Raw genomic sequence first — 20,220 nt, 5'->3', positions numbered from 1 at the left:
TACCTACTTCTCTACGGGCGACATTATTTGTATAAAATTCTACAATTTCATAAAAATGATATATCGCATAGGAAATTTGATAATTTAACAAAAAATATTTAATTACCGGCATCGCATTGTGTTAATATTATTTCTCATCTCCCTCAATACTCAATTAAAATATTGAATCTAGATCAGATCTGTATCTAGAAAATATTGTTAGATTTTTAGAAGGTCAGTCGTGGAAGAGCTTTAGTAACAGTAAAGACTTTTTAATCGACCCTACCGACGATTAATTGACCAAAACCAATGGTCGTATTGTCATGACGATTAAAAAATGATAGTCAGTAGGGTCGATTAAAAAGTCTTTACTGTTAATTATTCACTGGCGAAGTAAATGTTACTATTCGGTGAGCTTTAGTAAATTTAGTGAAATAAGTGTTCGCGAAAGGTTTCTAGCTAATGCTTTTTCTAGTTAATACTAGAGCGATCGATTTCATCTATATATTACCTACTCTCTAGCCGTTGAACTAACCTTGCGTAAGAATTCCGCACTAGAGCAAGGTATAATAAAAATAGCAACAGTAAGGCACTTAAATGCATTACATTGTGGACACCTTGACCATATCTTCTTTAAGCAAAGGAACTCGTACAATATCGGGGTGAGGTCACGTTTATTCAACGACAATTCTAATGCAGAAAATTGTGGCATTACGAAGAGATATGCGCATTTTTTGCATTTTCTATATATTTTTTAGGTCTATATCATTTTCTTTATTAGGATGGACAATACCTATAATATTTATAATTATTATAGAATAAAACTTCTAATAAAATTTTTTTCTTGAAGGAACTTTTTGTGAAATGCGATACATTCTTTTCTGCCCCTGTCTCGTGGTTAATAAAGTATCGATTTAATAAATTTGATTTTGTATAATCGTGTATAGATGTTGTAGTCGACGGAATTGTGTGTATTTATCTAGCAAACGCTATATTTCTAACAAACGAAGATAATCCAGCTATATGGACGATAATCCAGCTACGTAGCAGAAGACATGTAGATTGCAGAAGCTATGAAACATAATCGCGGTTGTATGCTCAGATATTATATACTAAATTCCCTCGACCAAAATTCCGCCCTCGGTTATCGGCTATCAGGTGTTTCCTCGCCATTGATCGATTTCGGTAATGTCCTGACACGATAATAACCGCGAAAGTCAAAAATGCAAATAACTAAATCTATAATCTCGTCCTCAATCACCGTTAAATGAATTTCCTATAAAGACACAAAACCATAAACGGTCAATTCATTGATCGTAAATTTTAATTTATTTATTTGCAGTTGCATAAACTTTAGTATCTTGTTCAATTACGTTTTATAAATTTACTTTTATTGAAATATTTTTTCGAAAAATTTACATTACAATTCTTCGTAAATTTTGCGCTAAGAATCACTAGAATTAATAGGAACACATCGTTTCTTAATCATAAATAAGTGATTCTTTTATATTCATATTATTCATTATCATTCCATGCCTCTGTGCTTCCTATAAACGTCCTGAGAATCGCCAATTGACATAGTTAATGGAGTAATACATCAATGACATGCATTTTCGAGCGATTCTATCGCCGTTATTACACTCTAAACGCATTATATTGTGCATGCGTTGCCGACCTACCGCGGTGCAATCTGTGCGTCATATTGTTAAACAGCCTAAAGCATCGAAGCGACGCGTCGAATTGAACTAACTTCGTTCGACGCATTATCGTCTTCACAACGTGACGTGTGATAATCGATAATATTGCTACACTCTAACGGTCTAGCGCTAACGTTATAAATATATATATCTATATATAATTATTTATTTATGTAAATATGTGTATATGTATGTAAAAAAATGTTATATCATTTTAATATATTTAAACTACAGTCATCAATCATATCAATCCATCGATTGACATGTCGAAGTGCATCAGCAATATGGATTATTATGCACCTTGGTTATTTTTAATGGGATTTTTAATGTTATGCCCATGTATACTGCATCTATCAGCACAGTCTTGCCATTTTATATTAATAATATCAATTTCTATTTATAACATAACAACATTACATTATTATAAGGCATCCAGGATTATTTTAAATTGTTTCCTTGTGATGCCTGCATAACGCGCAGCAATTCGCTCGTTTATAAACGAATTAAGAAATTATTTGTCGTTTAGTTAAAAAACGACCAAATGTTTTAACCCAATATTTTTATCCGCGATATTTTCGGATTTTTTTTCCTATCGCCCCGCAGGATTGCCACTGAATTTGCAATCACTCTCAACAATCGTCTATCCAAACAGTTGTCTAAACAATACATTTGTTGAACATTCTACATGCCTGATCGATTTAGCAACTCCAGTCCAGTTAAAGGGTTAAATTCAACGTGTTCCAAACAAATCCAACTCCGAATCAAACTCCAAAATCTCAGTTTAAAATAAGAATTAGCACACCGGTTGAATATTATTATATCCAATTAATAATCTGTACTAATTACTATTATCGTGAAACACATTTTTAATAATTCCCTTTTAACTTTTACGTATTTACATTCTCTTTTAGACGAATGCAATGTGTAAAAGCATATTCAACATTTTCATAATTATGATTATTATGTTATTATCTTTAATAATTATAATCTTACATTAAATTCTTAGGAACGATCTGTTAAAGAATAGAATTTCTCGGCCATTCCGCCATTACGTATCCGACTGTGCGATGTATTTTCTCCATCACCGAATGCTTCTTCGTTTCTTTCCGATAGAGCGTTGCCCGCATCGCGCCGGTGACTCCTCCGCACACGCGCGCAGAAAAATCACCTCGAGGCTCGATGGGCCGGTCTTTCCGGTAAATTTCCAGGCGCCATGGTAATGAGCAATTAGGGCGACGCGACGTCATCAGGGAACGCCACCACGGCCGGACGTTTCCGGCAAACGCAATTTATCGCGCAGTCGTCGAACAAAATGCATCCGATCCCGTCATCGCCGCAACGAGACGGCGGCGGCAGCGGCAACGTGTTGCGCGTCGTCGACGGTGCATTACACGCATTACACGTCGTAAATTTTGTTTCGCTCGCCGTATGATCGCGACCGACGCGATACGCGACGATAATGCGACGAGAGAGTAATTTTATTCGCGTCTCGCGTAGAATAATTTGTCCGCGCCCCGACGTTGTACCGCTCGTGCATGACAATCGCCCGGGCACGAAAACGTCCGTCGTTATTTTAACGACGGATTCCCCGACCGAGATCGAATTAATCTTTCTCAAATGTCTAGGACAATAAAATTTAACCCTTCGCAGAACACGTGTAATTCTGCTGCTTTCGTCGAACACCTGGGTCTTTTAGGCCAGTTAAGATTTTCAAGCTGTAATGGTGCCATAAAAAAATCTGAAAAAATTCAAATATACTTTCAAAGGCTTTAAGAATCTATTTATACCGTTATATATGTCTGATTCTTGTTTGGGTTTTTTTTATGAGTCCGTAAAATCTCCGTAAAATCTCCGTAAAATTCGAAATGGAAATATCGAGTGGGTCTTGGAAGCCCAACGTGTTCTGCGAAGGGTTAAATTACAAACGATATAGATTCGTTCTGTTTCGTTGCCTTTTTGAATCAATTAAGATTATATCAACTTAAAAAACGCACATTTTTTTTAGTTGAGAAAACTTCTGTATCATAGATTCGAGCTATCTAGATAGAGCCAAACTAATTGATCGTCTTTAATTAAGACTCTTGAAGTATTAGATGTCGGAATATTCCCCCCTCTCCACCCCCCCCTCCGTATACAAAACGGTAAAGTCAGTTCGCGAGCGACGTAAATGACTCTTTTCCCCCGTGAAACTAACCCCGCGCAAATTGGTTGGCGATAAACGCGCCAACGATGAACGAGGTCAGGAGTGCATCCTTGCTGATTGCACCGCGTCGCGTCGCGCCGAGTACATCGTCCCCCGATGCGTTCGACGGTAATCTCTTCTCCCCTGCGTCGGGGAGGGAAACCGTGAACCACTCTCCGTCAATCACGTGTCGGGAACAAAGGAGCGCTTTAGCGCGCTGGATGCACCCATTTGCCTTCGCTTCGCCGGCCCCGTCATTGCCGTCGTTTACGTGTCTCCTTTGACGCGCTATTAGACGACGACGAGGAGGAAAATAAACCTGGGAGCGGCATCCTGGGGCCCCTTCCAACTGTATCCCCCCCCTCCCCCGCTCACCCTCCACCCTGCGCTCGATATCGAATTTCTCTCATGGAATTGTCGTTTCTCTGGGGTATTGTAAACTGCCGTTGAGCAGATCCCTGGTTCGACAGAGAGCCTCGTTCGTCGTCAATTTATTTTTCGCCGCGAGAAGTACTCCGCCGCGTATAATTACCTCTTTTAACGTCTTTTTCGCGTTTGCTCTACGGTGAAACGCTCCGCTTTCAATAGAGAGTCAAGTTTGTTCGGTGGTGTATAACCAGTATAACTGTCGTATTTAAGAACATTGATCTCTTTTGGGAGGGTTTTTTTTTTCTAAACTCTAAAGAAAGACGAATTAATTCTTTATTAATTGCATTAAATTAGATGGATAAGTAAATATTATTATAAGCATTTATTCTGCCTTGCTAGACAATTCGGGTGTGAAAGAAAAATTAAAATGGAACACGAGATCGAATTTGTACAGCGCGGCGTATGAAAATACAGGAATATAAATATTTGAGTTGAATTTAAAGTCTGGTCTCTCTCAGCGAATTAACATTTCGCAGATATTCTCTTCACATTAATATCAGGCGTCCCTTGGAGCGAGAAAATTGTAATAAAGATTATTATTATTATTATCGTTCCGCGCCACGCGTGTGTAATTAATAAAAAGCAGAAGAATTAAATTAATAAAAGGTACTCTCGACTTTTACCAAAATATTAGTCAGCGATTTTAACGAGTCACTCTGTTCTCTCCCCCTCCCCTCTCTCTCTCTCTCTCTCTCTCTCTCTCTCTCTCTCTCTCTCTCTCTCTCTCTCTCTCTCTCTCTTTCTACGATAATTCTCGCACAATAATTAAAATCCGCACGTAATTTAAGTACAATTCGAGGCAATTAATTCAACGCATTTCACGCGCTGTTACGTCACTTTGTTACATCCCCATAATCAACAAGCTCGGTTTCTCTCCGCGTCATTTGTGACAAATGAGAACATCTTCCTTCTCTCTACTCCCCTCCCCCCCCCTCTCTCTCTCTCTCTCTTTCTCTCTCTTTGCTCTTCATCCCTTCTTTTTTTGTCGGAATGAGATTAAATTGTCGGCTTCATACTCGGATGCTACTCGTAGCTTAATACAAAAATACATGTCGATAGATGGAAAAGCGCATTTAATTCTCGATCGCAGAACTTTATATCCTGGAAATCGCTTCTTGACGATGAATATCGTGTATAATTGAAGTTCAATATGTATATTCTATATTAGACCCAATCGACTTATGATATATATGGAGGGGTAAAAAACGCAGTGGTGTACATAAGTCAAATTTTTAAAAATATTTTTTCGTGTGCATAGATGCAATTTATATATTGTATAGATTGCATCTATATATGCACGCGAGAAAAAATTTAAAAAAATTTGACTTACACCACTATGACTTTTACCCCTCCACATGTATATACATATTTAGATAGGTATATTAGTTTGATATATAAATTATCTAATGTAATCTAGTAAATAAATATAACTATAATTTTCATACTTAAAAGCTTGTATATTATGCTGCAAAAATATAATTCGTGAATTTGCTGCTGAATAAATTTCCCATTCGCATTATGAATCTTTGCTTATATCTAATAAGAATAATACTACAACAGGACAGCAGGTATAATCTGTAGCTAAAATTACGTGTGTCGCGCAGGACCTATTATTTCTATCCGCGTTAAGAATCTTTTTATAATCGGGAATATATAATTGCGCGCACCTTATCGCTTAAAATCACGTCATATTTTTCAGGCCGTAAATAGGATTACCGACATCGTTCGGCGACCGTGAGGATGATGTGCTGCGGTCAAAGCGCAAAAGGAAAACGAGATTAATGAACGAACAGACCCGGCCGCAGGCCGTGCAGCATATATACAGTTAGTGCAGTTTTTAAGGATAGAAACGCTTTTATCGCGTCGGTCGTCTGTTAGCCGCGGCACTTGCCGTAATCTACTCTCGCAAAAATGCAGTACGCCTAGGTTAAAGCTGCGCCCGGTGCAGCGGTGCCCGGTTGGCTTTACGAACGAAAATAACATTTCGTTGGAACGACGTCGGGGTACTTCCGCAAATTGCGTGAAGGAATTCTTACACACGCATCAAAGCAGCACGAAACTCGCTCGCAGTGCAGCCATTCAAGGTGATTCGGAAAGGATGCGACAGACATAGAAGCTCGCATATACAAGACTAGTCTTAGAATCAATGGTGTATTAAAATCTTCAAAAGTTTCAATCAGCCAATTTTGTACCTTTTATCCGATTTTATTTACATATCGTTATAAGAAAATTCGTTTTTTGATGATTTAGAAAACTTTTAAGGAGAAAGAGAGAATATTACAACGCACATACTGTTAGTTTTTTAATAATTATGAAATTTGAACTCTTAGAACTTGAATTTTCCGCGTTTTGAGAATCTCGGAGAATCTCAGCTGACAGCCTCGTATGCCTATTAATCCGCCGCTGCATGCATTGCACGGATCCTATCCATCCCTTCAACTTTGAGTAGACTGTCGGCGGATGCGCGCGGATCGATCGTCGAGTATCTGCGGGACGTCAATCTACCCACCGTTCGCAAACTTATTCCGGGCCTCCATTCGTGGCCTGTGGAGTGCAGTAGATTTTGCGTGAAATGCACGGATCGACTCGGCGGTATTTCGGTACGTTCGTTCGACCCGATCGATTCGACGATTCCGCCGAATCGTACATCGCCCGTGCAGCTGTTAAACTACGCCGACACGTTGTGCACGTCCACAAACACATTAGCACGTGCACGCCGCCGTCCCTAATGTGAATGAAAATTAATGAAACTTAAGTCTCAGGTACGGAACTGTCAGGAGAAACTATCAAAATAATACTCTTCGGAAATATTTGCTGGTTTTTTAAGCCATAGAATACGTTGCGTTTATTTTTATTACCAAGTCGATGATGTCTAAAAATATTCACCCCGATAGCGCGCGTCGAATATTATAAAAAGATTTATCTGACAGCAGTGTGCAGTTGCCTGTGCTCACATTATTGAAGTTAAAAGATAACGCAACGTGACGTTACAGTCAGAAAACTTTAAATACTTCTAAAAGAATTATGAGTTGAGAAGGCATCAAAATTTTTTATTGAGATGGTTAGGCTTTCGTAGCATTAAGTAAGAAATCGAAAGTGACCTGCGCTTAAGAAATTCAAGGGATGACTTGCAAATCTTAGGAAGCTAATTCTGCTCTACATGTATTATTCGGACTCGATATTCTCGACGGAGTTCGAGAAACGTTGTCGCGCGTCGGGATTCAAATGAGTCGCGTAGGAAGAAGAAAGTACCAATCGGCCTTCTCCAGGCGAATAACGAGCTTCTGCTAAAACGGTTAAAGTGGTTCTTGTAAAACCGTACGCAGTTGCCCGGGAGTCTCCTGCGGGACTTGTGTCGATAAGATAGCGTTACTTCGATATCCCTTTAAGACCCGTCCGTTCGTTCCCATCCCCCTGGCATCTTCCTAAGATCGCTATCCTCCGAGGAAATATCTTCTCCTTCCGGGATACCCCGTAAAACGCTTCATCTTCATTCGCTCCCGTGTACCGGAAGGGAGCCGGACGGACGGGATAGTTAGTTGCAATTGGAGCAAAAGAACATTTTCCCCGATCGACCAACGTCGTTGTAGTCCCGTTAAAACTGGCGTTTGAGATTAAAATTGATCTCAAAATACCGGTCCTAAAATTCTAATCAATCCATACGAAGTTTGGCCGAATTACAAAGCATTAATGGAGGACGAAATTTTATGCTCCAACTTAAATCGTTTGCGAAAAATTACTTTCCTCGTGAATTTTTTAGTTATTTTTTCAATAATTCTTACACGAATATAAATCAACAATAATAATTCGTTAAATTCGCGATAAATATTGATTTATGTAGAAACACATTACTTAATGCGAATTATTTTTCAATTAAAAACTTGTTATAAACATTCACAAATTTGTGTGATCCCTGATAAGAAGAAAGCACCTCGATTCGATTTGATCTGAAGCAAGACGAAGCGGACGAAGGGAGAACGAATCTAAGAAGATCTGAAAATATCTTCTCTTTCCCGGATAAATAATCCCGAGTGAAAGAAGCTACCTCGGTCGATGGATTAGGGAGCGAAGCTTTTCGATGTTTAATTAACGTCGACGGGATAAGCTCCGTTACAAGAAAGCTCGTCCGATCGCCGGATAATCGGAGAGAGCCTCGTGGAAGAAGACCTTTCCGGAGATATATCTCGATGGTGAGTCCGTTGGGCTCGATGGACGAGCTCTTCACTTGGGATTTAATTTTGACTCGGCTTTATCTCCGCCGTCGATCCCGGATTTATGGTGATTAATTCGCTCGGCTTGCTGTTGATAGAAATTAAAACTGGATTCGCGGCCCCTGGTTGGCCGCTCTCAGTTTGTTTCAATATGCGATATTGTGTCATTGCCACGTTATTCTTTCGAGGGATTATTTTTCGAATAATAAGGTATAAATCAAAAATTTGTACGTCAATTTTACAATAATTGAGAATTTGATAGTGTTTATCTGGCTTTAATACGAAATACACACTTAAGCACTACTGCATTATTAATATTTGTGATAATTTTAATTTTTGTAATAAATTTCCATTCAAATAACTTCTTTCAAAATCATAAAACTCAAAAAATTCTGTAGATAAATTTGCCGGACAATTTTACAGACAAATTTTTTTGATCAGATGATAAAAAGATGTGATTAAACTAAAATTCAATATTTTAAAGACTCGATAATAATTTAATAATATTTCCGTTATTTTTTTCCGAGGAAAATTCTCTATTGAGCTTATCTCTCGTGCATTGTAAAAAATACATATTTCGTAACATTAATGCATATTTTACAATGTAGATCGGATAATCTACGTTGAGATCTCTATGCCTGGGGCACACCATTGATTATTACCTTAATTTCATCGCTTAGCGCAATTTGCGATATTCAGTTCGCAACAACATCAATTTATGAGTCTCGTATTTCGCGTATCACAGTTGCCCTATCGAGAGAGATGCACGGGTGATTAATTATCGCAGCGTAGGACCCGATTCCACGCTATTGCGCTCACTCGAGCGTCTGCGGTCACTTCAGCAACAGCGTTCCGGCCGTTAAAATGTTATCTTGATTGGCAGGCACGAAGTAGGTAGCGCCGTTGAAATTTAATGGCCCGATTGATATTATATTATATCCCTCTTACGGCCACACGGCCGCTCGGGATTTTCCGCGGTTACGAGGTACGCCGAAACTGGAAATCTTCGAATTTTGTGGTATCTATACTATCTATATACCGATACGCAGCGCGGCCGGCGCGTTCGGACTTGCGTAATCGATGTTTAGAACCCGGCCGGATCAGATTCCTCGCGAATTCCAATTTCGCTCTACTTCATTACTTCCCCATCCTCGAGCCCATTCGCGCCGTAGACGGTATTCAGGCGGTATTATTGCCGTTTCTACAGGGTGTTCCGGAAGCCACCGGATCCGACCCGTACAAATTCCGCGATAAATCAAGCTTTTGCCGAGTGACTTTCATTTATCACTCATACTTTTTAACGATAAATATATCCGAAGTCCATGAGAAGTCACGTAGCATATTTTTTTTTAGATCGACATTTATCTTCAATTGCATGGACCTTAAAGAACGCCCTAATTTGTAAAAATCTTTTAATGTTTATCGTAGGATGTCTCAATCTCTCAAAGTATCGTTATTTTTCTCATTTTATCCTTTCACATTTGTGTTTGCAAAGACGTTCAAGATTCTGAGAAACACTTTCTTTTACATATTAAACAAAGTCGTAGCCCTTGTTATCTAAAGCCACGCTTGTCGTAAGATCAGCGCGAGGGAATCTCAATGGAAAGCGAGGCTTTCGTGTAAAGTCAACGTCATCGTGATTTCGCTATACGTGCGTTTACCTTATCGACAAGGTATCGCGTCAAAACTGTTACCGCGATAAAGCCGTTATTAACACGGGGTAATAAAAAGAATGAGCGACGCACGCGAGGTCGCGAACGGATCTAAATACCACTTGATCGTTATGTAATCCGACAAGAGCGTTATTATTGCGAAGTATAAATTAATAAAGTTAGTGTCTATAATGAAATCTGCAAAATGGCGTATATAAAAGATTAAATTTTACCGGAACATAAAACTGGATACTCGCGAAATTGTCAGATTCATTAAGTTTCGTGAAAGATATACGCGGCAATTTTGTAGTATACATTTAAGCAATAAGCGTGAAACACAATTAAATTAAAAGCGATTGCGATCGATTAATCTTTCCTTCGCGAAATTACACAGCATCCATCAACTCCACTTCTGACTTCACCGAACGAAAGTATAACAACATACGTATATTATACGTACGTTATTGCCTCATTCTGTGCGATGTTGTGTGCTGCGCCGGCAAGTGTGCGGCGAGCGTCCGCGCGAAATTTACGTCTTTGCGGCGTTTTCGTTTTATTAGCCACGATGCAATATACGGGGCTGAGCCACGAAATTTCTAACGGTTGTTTACCTTCTCTTGCAGCCCTCATGGATGCGGAGTCGGGAATACTGGGACGACAGTTTCGAGGCACGTTTCGCGGAGCTGCGGAAAGATCCGACGAGACCACCCTTGAAGGTAAGTTAATTAGTCGTTGAAATATTCACGCGAACACGTGGACGGCTTGCGTGTACGTGATAACCCTAAAATTGAATTGTCCAATAAAGAAGTCTTCGATTGACAATCATCATGTTGGAAGCACACAGTCATATATACGTTATGTAATACAATCGACATAAATTGTAGGAGAATGACGATATTCGATTTAATCTAATTATAGTAAGAGTTTAGGATCAATCAAAATAATTGCGACATAATGTATTGAAATATAGTCTAATGACGAATCAAATAATGTATTTAAATACTGAATCTATTATAAAAACTTACTTATATCGAAAAATTACAAAAACGGATCGAATACCATCTACCATCACGAAGATTTTGATTTTATTAATGTTTATCATAATATTTTATATTTTATTCGCATGTTATTTTAACGTGATATCGCGTTTTAAATATGTCGCGGTAGAAAATTCAGAATAACAGCACAGCTGCAAGCTGCAGGCGGTTGCAGGTGTCGGGGGTAAAGGGATTATTGTATAAAATTATCAGATATGAGAGAAAAGCGTAAGACGATATAAACAGTGGAAACGTCTGGGGCGAATACGAGCTATCCGCGTCCGCTCGTGCGAGATCTCTTCTCAGTGCTTTCACGTTGCCGTTAATGCGAGAGCGAAGATTTACGACGCCGCGGGAGTGTAAAAAGCTCGTCTGACGCGCCCTGGGAGAATCGTGAAATCGGGAAGGAGGCTTTGTTTACGACGTTATAAATAAAGCATTTCGATCTTCTTTCGATCTACCCTCGCGATTTGCTTTCCGCGGCCGCCTGCTTAAAATAATATTTGCATTTCCAATCATACGGCTTTCCATAATCTTTGTTTTACTTACCATTAACCGACGATTATTTAAGTATCAATTTACCTTTATAGCGACACTGATGATTTATTTGCCTGATTATTGGCTTTATATTTGCAAAGAAAACCTTTATTACAATTATATTATTGTATTTTAACAGAAAGAAGAAAGGGAGAGAGGAAGGAAAGGAGAGAGAGAGAATGTTGATGAATAATTACTGATAAAATTGATCTTCAGAATTAAATATATGTAACTCATTATAATTATATAATTGATTTTATATTTTATAATGGGATACTACTCAGTTTATTACGTGGCGTTCAAACATTCAAAAAAAAAAATAAAAGAGATATTTAGGAATCCTTCACGATACTTGAAGTGGAGAACATTTACGAGTACCGTTACGCGTAAGTAGTAAGGGTACGCCTCTGCTCAGCCGTGCGTGATTTCGATCACTAGTAGTGAAACGAGTTCTTCCTCAGCTCTTGTGTTGTTTATAGCTATTTCTTTTCGTATGCGAAAATCATGGGATGAATAATTACGGCTCGAGGCGTGTAAAACGAGGCGTTAATTAACTCCTAATTATAATTAAAAACAATATGCAAATCTTGGCCCTTTCACGTGAGGTCAAACGAGGTAATATTGAAAACATGTTGAACAAATATAACGCAAAATACTGCATATGATAAAATTGATAGCTGTTAAAGAACTCATTAAAAATGGCGAATATTTAATAATCACGTAAAATCCGTGAACAATAGTTATCATCACGTTTGCTGGGAGCTGTCGATTATTAAGATGTTGCAGCGTAAATTATATTATTATTCAATATCGTTCCTCTCTCTGTGATGTAATAAATTGTAAATTACACATTTTTCCGCGCATATCTCCGAAAGCATGCCGTGAAAGTTCGTCTGCTTGCTTATTCGCGGACGAGAAACGCATCGACGCGTACTCGGAAAAATCTCTCCCCCCCCCCCCCCCCCGTATACGCTCGCGAGTACTCCCACATGTTGCGGTTTTCGGGCAAACCTTTGTACGGCTCCCATTAACCATCGTCCCTAGACTCATGGCGGTTTGCTCTTGACGAGACAACTGACGGATACGTTTGATCAAAGCTCGGAACAACTCCATTATGACTCAGCGATTGCAATTTTCTGTGTTCGTGCGCTTTCGCATGTCCGCACCGCTCTCGCTTCTCAGCTCTGGTCATTATAATATGTTTACAGTCGTTATGGAACTTGCAATTATGCATCTTAGCATTCAGTTTAGTCGATTGTGTAGGTTGCTAACAAAAGACTAGGGCTGCATTCCGATTGTTTACTGTCAGCAGCTGTCAGTACTAAAAATTTATAGTATACGTGACGTAAAATACAGAAAAATATAGATTTTCAGTACTGACAGTGAATAACGGAATGCAGCCCTAGATTACAAAACAATTTTGAAGCGGATAAATGTTGTCATAACTTTTATATCGCATGGTTTGACGATAAAAATAATACTACAAATATCGTCTTATTACATCTCCGTTCGGAAAATGTTGAAAAAAACTATGATTTTTTATGTTATCAAATTGAATATTTTATCGAAAGAGTGTATACATACAGATGCAAGTTATTATTATGCAAGCGACATTAACACAATTAATGTTAGTACGCAATTTTATAATTTATTTTTTGACACCTTTTAGCTTATAACTCCTATCACTTCGGAAGCGGCTGCGTGATGTGATAAATTAGCGTTTCTTGCGCATATGCAGCTTTGTTATTTCTACGCTGTAGAATTACGAGCCGCGCGTTAACGTGGCGTCGCGCCAGGCAACGGCGCGGGTAATTACGCGTGGAAAGAAGGAATTCTCCGTCGTCCGTGTGGGGTAATCGCGCGGAAAATCCGGAATATGTAAAATTCATCCACGAGAGGAGCGTTTCGCCCCTCGTGTCGACCCTTCGATCCGTCTCGAAGGAAATAAGACGTTCCGCGAATGAATTCCGAATGCGTGTGTGTGTGTGAGATGATGTGCGCTCAGAGAGTAAGTACCGCAGATATTTTAAAACTGCGGAATCGACTTGCTAATTCGCGCGCTAAAACTTCGCGGCAACGTAAAATATATATCTCTGTATAAGTTAAATAATTTTTCGGAGAAAAGCGGACGTCGAAGACAGGACGCAATTTCTACTTTGACGCAACTTGAAATCGTCCGTTCCCGTTTCTACAATACTTCTCTGGAGAGGCAGACAGTTGCAGTACGTAATTACGGAGTTCTTGTTTTTCTCCAGATGTTGTCACGAGCCGCTACAATGGTTCGCGCGTCTCCTAGTAAAAGTCATTGCGCGCCGGTATAATTGCTTTCTCTCTCACGGAGTATATATACACACTCTCTCTCTCTCTCTTTCATTCTCTCTCTCCGCTTTATTGGCAGAGATCTCTCGGTTCGCTCCGCACGTTCTCCTCGAAGAAAATTGCGAAGGACGCGGTTATCTCATGCGTTCCCGCGTCCGTCGTTCGCGATATTCGGAGCCGCGAGCCAGGAGAATCTCAACTCTCGTCCCGTCAAGAAAATACTCGTTCGCTCCGGTCTCGAGTTAATCCCCCGGGATTACGGATCCGGATGCTGCTGATGTCGGACGCGACGAGGCGAGTTTGTTTGCCCAACGTATACGAGACTACTCGAGCCGATTCATCGTTGAAAAAAAAAAAAACAGCCTGATTCTCGATTTTTTGATAGACGCACAAATCTCACAAACTATGATCTCTCTTTCTCTCTCTCGCTCTTCCTCCTCTCCCTTTTCTCCCTTCTCTTTCTCTTCGCCGCGTCGCCGGGTTCGTATCCGGTACAAACAGAATTCGATGAGTTCAACAATACCGGCTCATCAGTCCATTGTCGTCAAGACTACAATAGCCGCGCGGACGGTGGCGGCCCTTTGGAAAACGTGTCCGACAATGGCGGGAAATGGACGCGATTTCGGCGCTCGGGATGCACCGAATGCGCCTGCAAGTCGACGGACTTGCTGTCCTCTCGTATCTGGATTCGTCCGTATTGATACGAGGATTTTGGAGGCAGCGATGTCGAGCCTCAGGAAGGAAGCGCTCCATCAAGTCGCATGGTAATCACTATCGATTTATAGAAAGTCGATCGTGCTGATAACCGATCGGACATAGTGGCAGGATTTTTTTTTTACAGATGCTCTCCTTCAAAGATGCATTATAATTGATAATGAGTAACTATATCAATAATAATAATCCACTGCAATAACAAGTGATGGTAATTTGAATAATTAAAATACAGATATAATAATTATAAAATTGTTTTTTATTAATTCATGGAGAACAGTATAACTTTTCACAATTGAGATAGAATTTTAAAGTTGCCTGTCACAAGACATACAAAGTCGATTTGCGTTGAATGTGAGCTAATATTCGCGTTGGCTCGCGGGATCTTCAAGGCGAATCCGATGTCTCGCGTCAACAAGCCAATTTTAACATATATAATTTAAAATCTCTCTTCACCTTTAGAGGACAGAGGAAGCCTATTTTTAGGCTCCACTGGGGTCGCTTATTTTTCGTAGTATAACACTTTAATATATATATATATATATGAACACTTTATATATATATGAAAGTTATAAATAAAAATCATAAAAAGTCATGAAAAAACCTGCCCGTCTTCTAAAGGTTAAGAATTAATGTAGAAAAAAATAATGACACTTTTATTATATAATATGATTGAACAATCGATTGAGCTTATTGAAAATTTTATTCGCTTAGTTAGTAGGTTTTTAGATATGACCACCGTGCCTCCGCTCAACTCGATGGTTCAGAAGTTCAGATACACTTTCTGTCTCATTACTGTGTCTCTTGATTATGTCGATGTAGCATCTAAAGCATTTGAAGGATTCTTATGGCCAATTTCTTCACCATCGGATAACTCTATCCTTCGGTTAACCTCACTCTTCATCTCTTTCTAAGGGGGCAGTTAGAAAGAGATGAAGAGTGAGATTAACCGAAGGATAGAGTTATCCAACGGTGAAGAAATTGGCCCTTAATGAGGTTTCCCGCGCGTCTCTCTCTCTCTCTCTCTCTCTCTCTCTCTCTCTCTCTCTCTCTCTCTCTCTCTCTCTCTCTCTCTCTCTCTCTCTCTCTCTCTCTCTCTCTTTCTCACGGCGCGACAGCGTTACGGCTTCTCAAAGAACGCGTACATTTTCGCTTGCGCGTATATACCGTCTCCTCCATTTCCGACATTTTTCGCAAGGGTACAAAAGGCACGCCACGAGCACCTCGTGACAGATGTAAGGATGCGTAAGGTACTGCAGACTATAAATATGCGAATTTAGCTAGCATGACGTTGTAATGTCGAACGGAAGACTGCTGAGAGTGCTGAGAAAATGCTTTAATCTTACAATAGAGAGCCGCGGCAGATAGACATCAAGTGTTTCCAATCACAAATGTTTTTTTTTAATTTAGGAGGAATTGCATGTATTTAAAATTTATTTTTCCGGTTTGTACATGTATCGTTAGCGGGTGGATGAAAAATATTGTAATCATATATTCTTGGGCATTTTTAGTTATAATCATTTTCCAACATTATTTTATCAGTGCAAGAAAGATGAAAATATGAAAATTAACATATGTATAAACAATATAAAAAATGTAAGGAAAATTTAAATAATTTTCCTTAAAGATTGCAGTTTTGCAGTCACGATATTTTTCATTGGTGCTGTCGATACATTTAGCTAAGAGAAGTCTAATGTAATACCAGGTACCAACATTGTTATTCATATTACATCACTATTGCGGGGTTCGGAATACTTATTGTTGGTCTTTCGCTTGTAAAGAATGAAAAGTTGAAACATACATTTCGGAGTGTTTGCATCCTGTTTATTACCTACTTTACAGTAGAATACTAAAACGTAAGAACTTTAACGCGCGTTCTACTTTTGCATCTTCTAGTATTTGTCCCTTTGGTCACGTTGTTTGCTCCTTCGACAACACTATTTCATTCTCGGTCGATGTATAAATAGCGCAATCCAGAGATATACATTCAAAGCCCTCGAACAAAGTGGCAAGCCTCACCCGAGAAAATACCCGGGATTATTTGCATTCTACGGAGAAATCGCGGAGAGATGAACCAACTTCCCGTCACATTCCTTCTTTCGAGGCCAATCAGAATTGTGACCTGCGAATATTTATATCCGTTGAACGATAAATTAAGATTATTTTGAAAATATTGAAAAATAACAGTAGTAACTTTGAAGAGAATTTTTTGTGATAAATATTATAATTTGTAAAGGCAAAATAAAATCGTGCCTTTTTTAGATATGTAAATAAACTTACAACAAAATTTAAAAGCAAAATTTATGACAAAGTATTAGTTTGAATAGACGCTATATCGTTATATTACGGAATAAATTTCTATAATGGGATTAAAATTTCTGATAAAATTTCTAACAAAGCATTGCTCCGAATAACTATCATTATTATTAGTTATGGGAGATAAAACCTGCGCAAAGCACTCGTGATTATACGTAACAATTTTTCCATGGCGTATGTAATGTTGCGAACTTCTTAAGAGAGTTATTTATACGTTACCACGAAACTACATGGAAGTTGCAACCAGTAACTACATATTCCCGAAGTTTGGTCTTTACCGTTGGGAGATTCGAAAAGTTCGGTGGTTTGTGGCAGTGTTAATGGTCCCTTGACTAAATTTTTAGTCTTAATAACAAGATCATCAAGAAGACATATGGATCTGTGTTCTTCGCAGCAAATTTTTTTTGCGTCGTGTTTTGCGCAGAGAGATGTAAAAAAAACACAGAGATAAAATTTTGCACCATCCAGCGTTCTTTTTGATAACGTCGTGGAACAAAAATAGAAGGCAGAAAAGTTATATAAATCGTAGAAATAAACGGAAAAACTTTATACTTAATCTTTATATATTTTAATTATAAAAAATTCAGTTTTTTTTTATAACCGTAATTTTATTCTTTAATTAGAGCTACTTTTTTAGAAAGCTTTAAATTTAATGCCAGCTGAAAGAAGTCAAGCTTTTTTCATCCATATATTTTATTTGCGAGACTCAAGAAAGCGTTTGAATTCGCCGCATGCAATGCAGTCGCGAACGAAGACGTTAATCTTATCCCCAAAACCGATTGTAGCTCCGCTCTAACGAGATTCCTAAATTTGTCTCGAGAAGCACGGTGGAGCGATAGGGTTTCGATTAACCTCGATCGAGTCCTCGATCGAGACGTATTTTTCTGGAGGCGACCCGTAAAAAAAAGTAGAACGCGCGCAAACAACACATTGGCAATTTCGCGTCGCGCAAGATTATCCGTGACGAGTTACCAGCGAGAGATGAGACGCATATCTCTCTTTCTCTCCTTCTCTCTCTTTCTCTCTTCCGCTCTCTCTTTCCTCCTCCCCCTTCTCGTTATCTTCCTCCTTCTCTCCGGTTATATGACCGATACTCGTAAAAGAGCCGGGGCAAGTCGGGGAAAAATATCACCTCTCTTACCGTCAATCGCCTATCCGGCCGACTCAACGGCAGATACAACGTAATGAAACGAGGGTCGGTCGTCAAGGTTGTACATCAAAACTCACCCCGACCTCCTTACGATCATTTCCATTTTTTATCCGCATTTTTTTTACGAGCGTACCTCGATCAATGCTGGAACGGCGGGAATAAAGCGACTCCGTTAGATTGATCGCTCTTGCACGATCCATTTAAAGGGTTAGGCCACCCTGACACTTTCAAAACATTTTTTTTATTTTAAATTAACATTTATAGTCTTAAAAATAATGTGTAAAAGATTCGCAGTATTTTTTGAGTAACACTTCTTTAACACCAACTTCACATTCAGGTAGCACGTAGATATATTCGAGCTCATGAACAACAAAGGATCCCTTAACTCTTGTTATTCATCAATTTTTTCTCCTTCTTTTTTATGTTTCTAATTGTAAAACAGGAATTGTGGAGAGAGAATGTCAATTAGGCCTTAGTATTCGAATTTTAGTCAATTGGTTATAATTTTTTTGTTTTTTTTTTTAAGAAATTGATTTTTTAATTAACAAAAAATTGATAATTTACAAGGGGACAAAGTGTTTTAAATATAAACTTTTTAGTAATTTAATTTCAGATAATCTTGCTTGGAGATATCGTGCGAATCAGGGCAGGCATTTGAAAAAATGTATGTCGTAGAAGAATTATAATTGCTACAAATTAATAAATAATACTTAAAAATAAAAATTGTTTTTTATAGTTTAAAGTACGATCTACATCACAATGTATTTAATCAATATTACATTGCTTTTATTATTTCGAAAAAAATTCCGAAAAAGTAATCTTATTCTCAGGCGTCTAAGGTGGCCTAAACCCCTTGGATCGTCGCCGCTTGCGTTGGATCGCGAAACTTTACGGTCCTCGTATACCTCCCGCTTATCGATATTACCTTTTCGCCATCGTGCTTATTTTCCCGTCGCTTCCGTCGCGTCGTGCAGAGAGGAATGAAGAAATAGATCCGGACGATCTAGATGACGATCGCGGCGCGGGTTTCCAATTTAAAAGTCTGATCGTCTTACTCTAGGAGGATCATCCTGATCGTCCGGTAAGTCCAGCCGACTTCTCTCGCGCGCGGTAGGATGCGGGGTATCGCGCTATCTCGCCGCCCTCCGGTATTAATATTCGATGCCATTAACGGCGCAGCAATTGCTTCCACCGGCCCGAGACACCGGCTCCCTTACGCTTCAATCTGAATTCCAATTTGGTCCCCACGTTTGGGTATAATACCGGTGGCTGTGATTGCGCGCCAAGGCGAGGGCACTCCCGGTACGCGCTCCATCTTCCCGTTCGGTGTCGCGGTTAAGGACGATAATAGCGATCCGCGCAAGTAGCTGGCGAAGTTACCGGCGAGGTGACAAAGTACACGGAGGGTTCGTGCGGAGCGAGTAAAGGGGATGAAGACGGTCTATGCTCCCGCCCCATGCCACGCTGTGGGTGGTGGACCGGTGAGAACAGGCGAGAGGGCAAAGGGCGTGGGAGGGTATATTAAAGGGGCGCTATGACCCGATGCGCTTGTCTCATGCATACCAATAAGCCCTGGCTGCTATGCGTCTCGTATGTAGCAGAGTATCCGCCTGCAGCTTGCCGACAACTTCGCTTATTTGTCCTGTGAAATAGATTCCGCGTCGCTCTTGGCCCTTGACTTGTACGATCAAGATTACCCGCCCGTATATATACGATAGACATATTGTGAATATGCAGATTAAACTAAATTATTCGATCATTATTTGATCGTTGTTCATTAAGCACTCTTAGCTAAATTTCTTTAAAGGCAAACACACTTAAAAGTGAAGATTTGTATTTACAGAATTTAAAAGTGACAAATAATTACACATTTAGAAACACTTGAGCTTAGTACTATAAATTATATATAAAATTTAAAAAAAAATAATTTTAAATATTTTATAAAACAAATTTTCTAAAAGCTAAAAAATTGTTTTATAAAAAAAGGGAAGATAGTGTAT

At 39.2% G+C, this 20,220-nt stretch overlaps 1 protein-coding gene across 1 annotated transcript in view; it reads left to right on the top strand.

Moving 5' to 3' along the window:
- The first annotated feature begins 10,772 nt into the window (after nucleotides 1–10,772).
- Nucleotides 10,773–20,220, top strand: part of Alpha-man-iib (alpha-Mannosidase class II b) — a 36,140-nt gene continuing 26,692 nt past the window's right edge. The window contains exon 1 of the mRNA XM_071713983.1: nucleotides 10,773–10,866. Coding sequence (XP_071570084.1) covers nucleotides 10,783–10,866 — 84 coding nt within the window. The 5' untranslated portion in view covers nucleotides 10,773–10,782. The remainder of the gene's footprint in view (nucleotides 10,867–20,220) is intronic.

Source organism: Temnothorax nylanderi, unplaced genomic scaffold, assembly GCF_030848795.1.
Source record: "Temnothorax nylanderi isolate EJ_2023f unplaced genomic scaffold, tnyl_v1.0 TNYL_tig0133_pilon, whole genome shotgun sequence".
NCBI lineage: Eukaryota > Metazoa > Arthropoda > Insecta > Hymenoptera > Formicidae > Temnothorax > Temnothorax nylanderi.
This window is presented reverse-complemented; position numbering and strand designations above follow the sequence as displayed.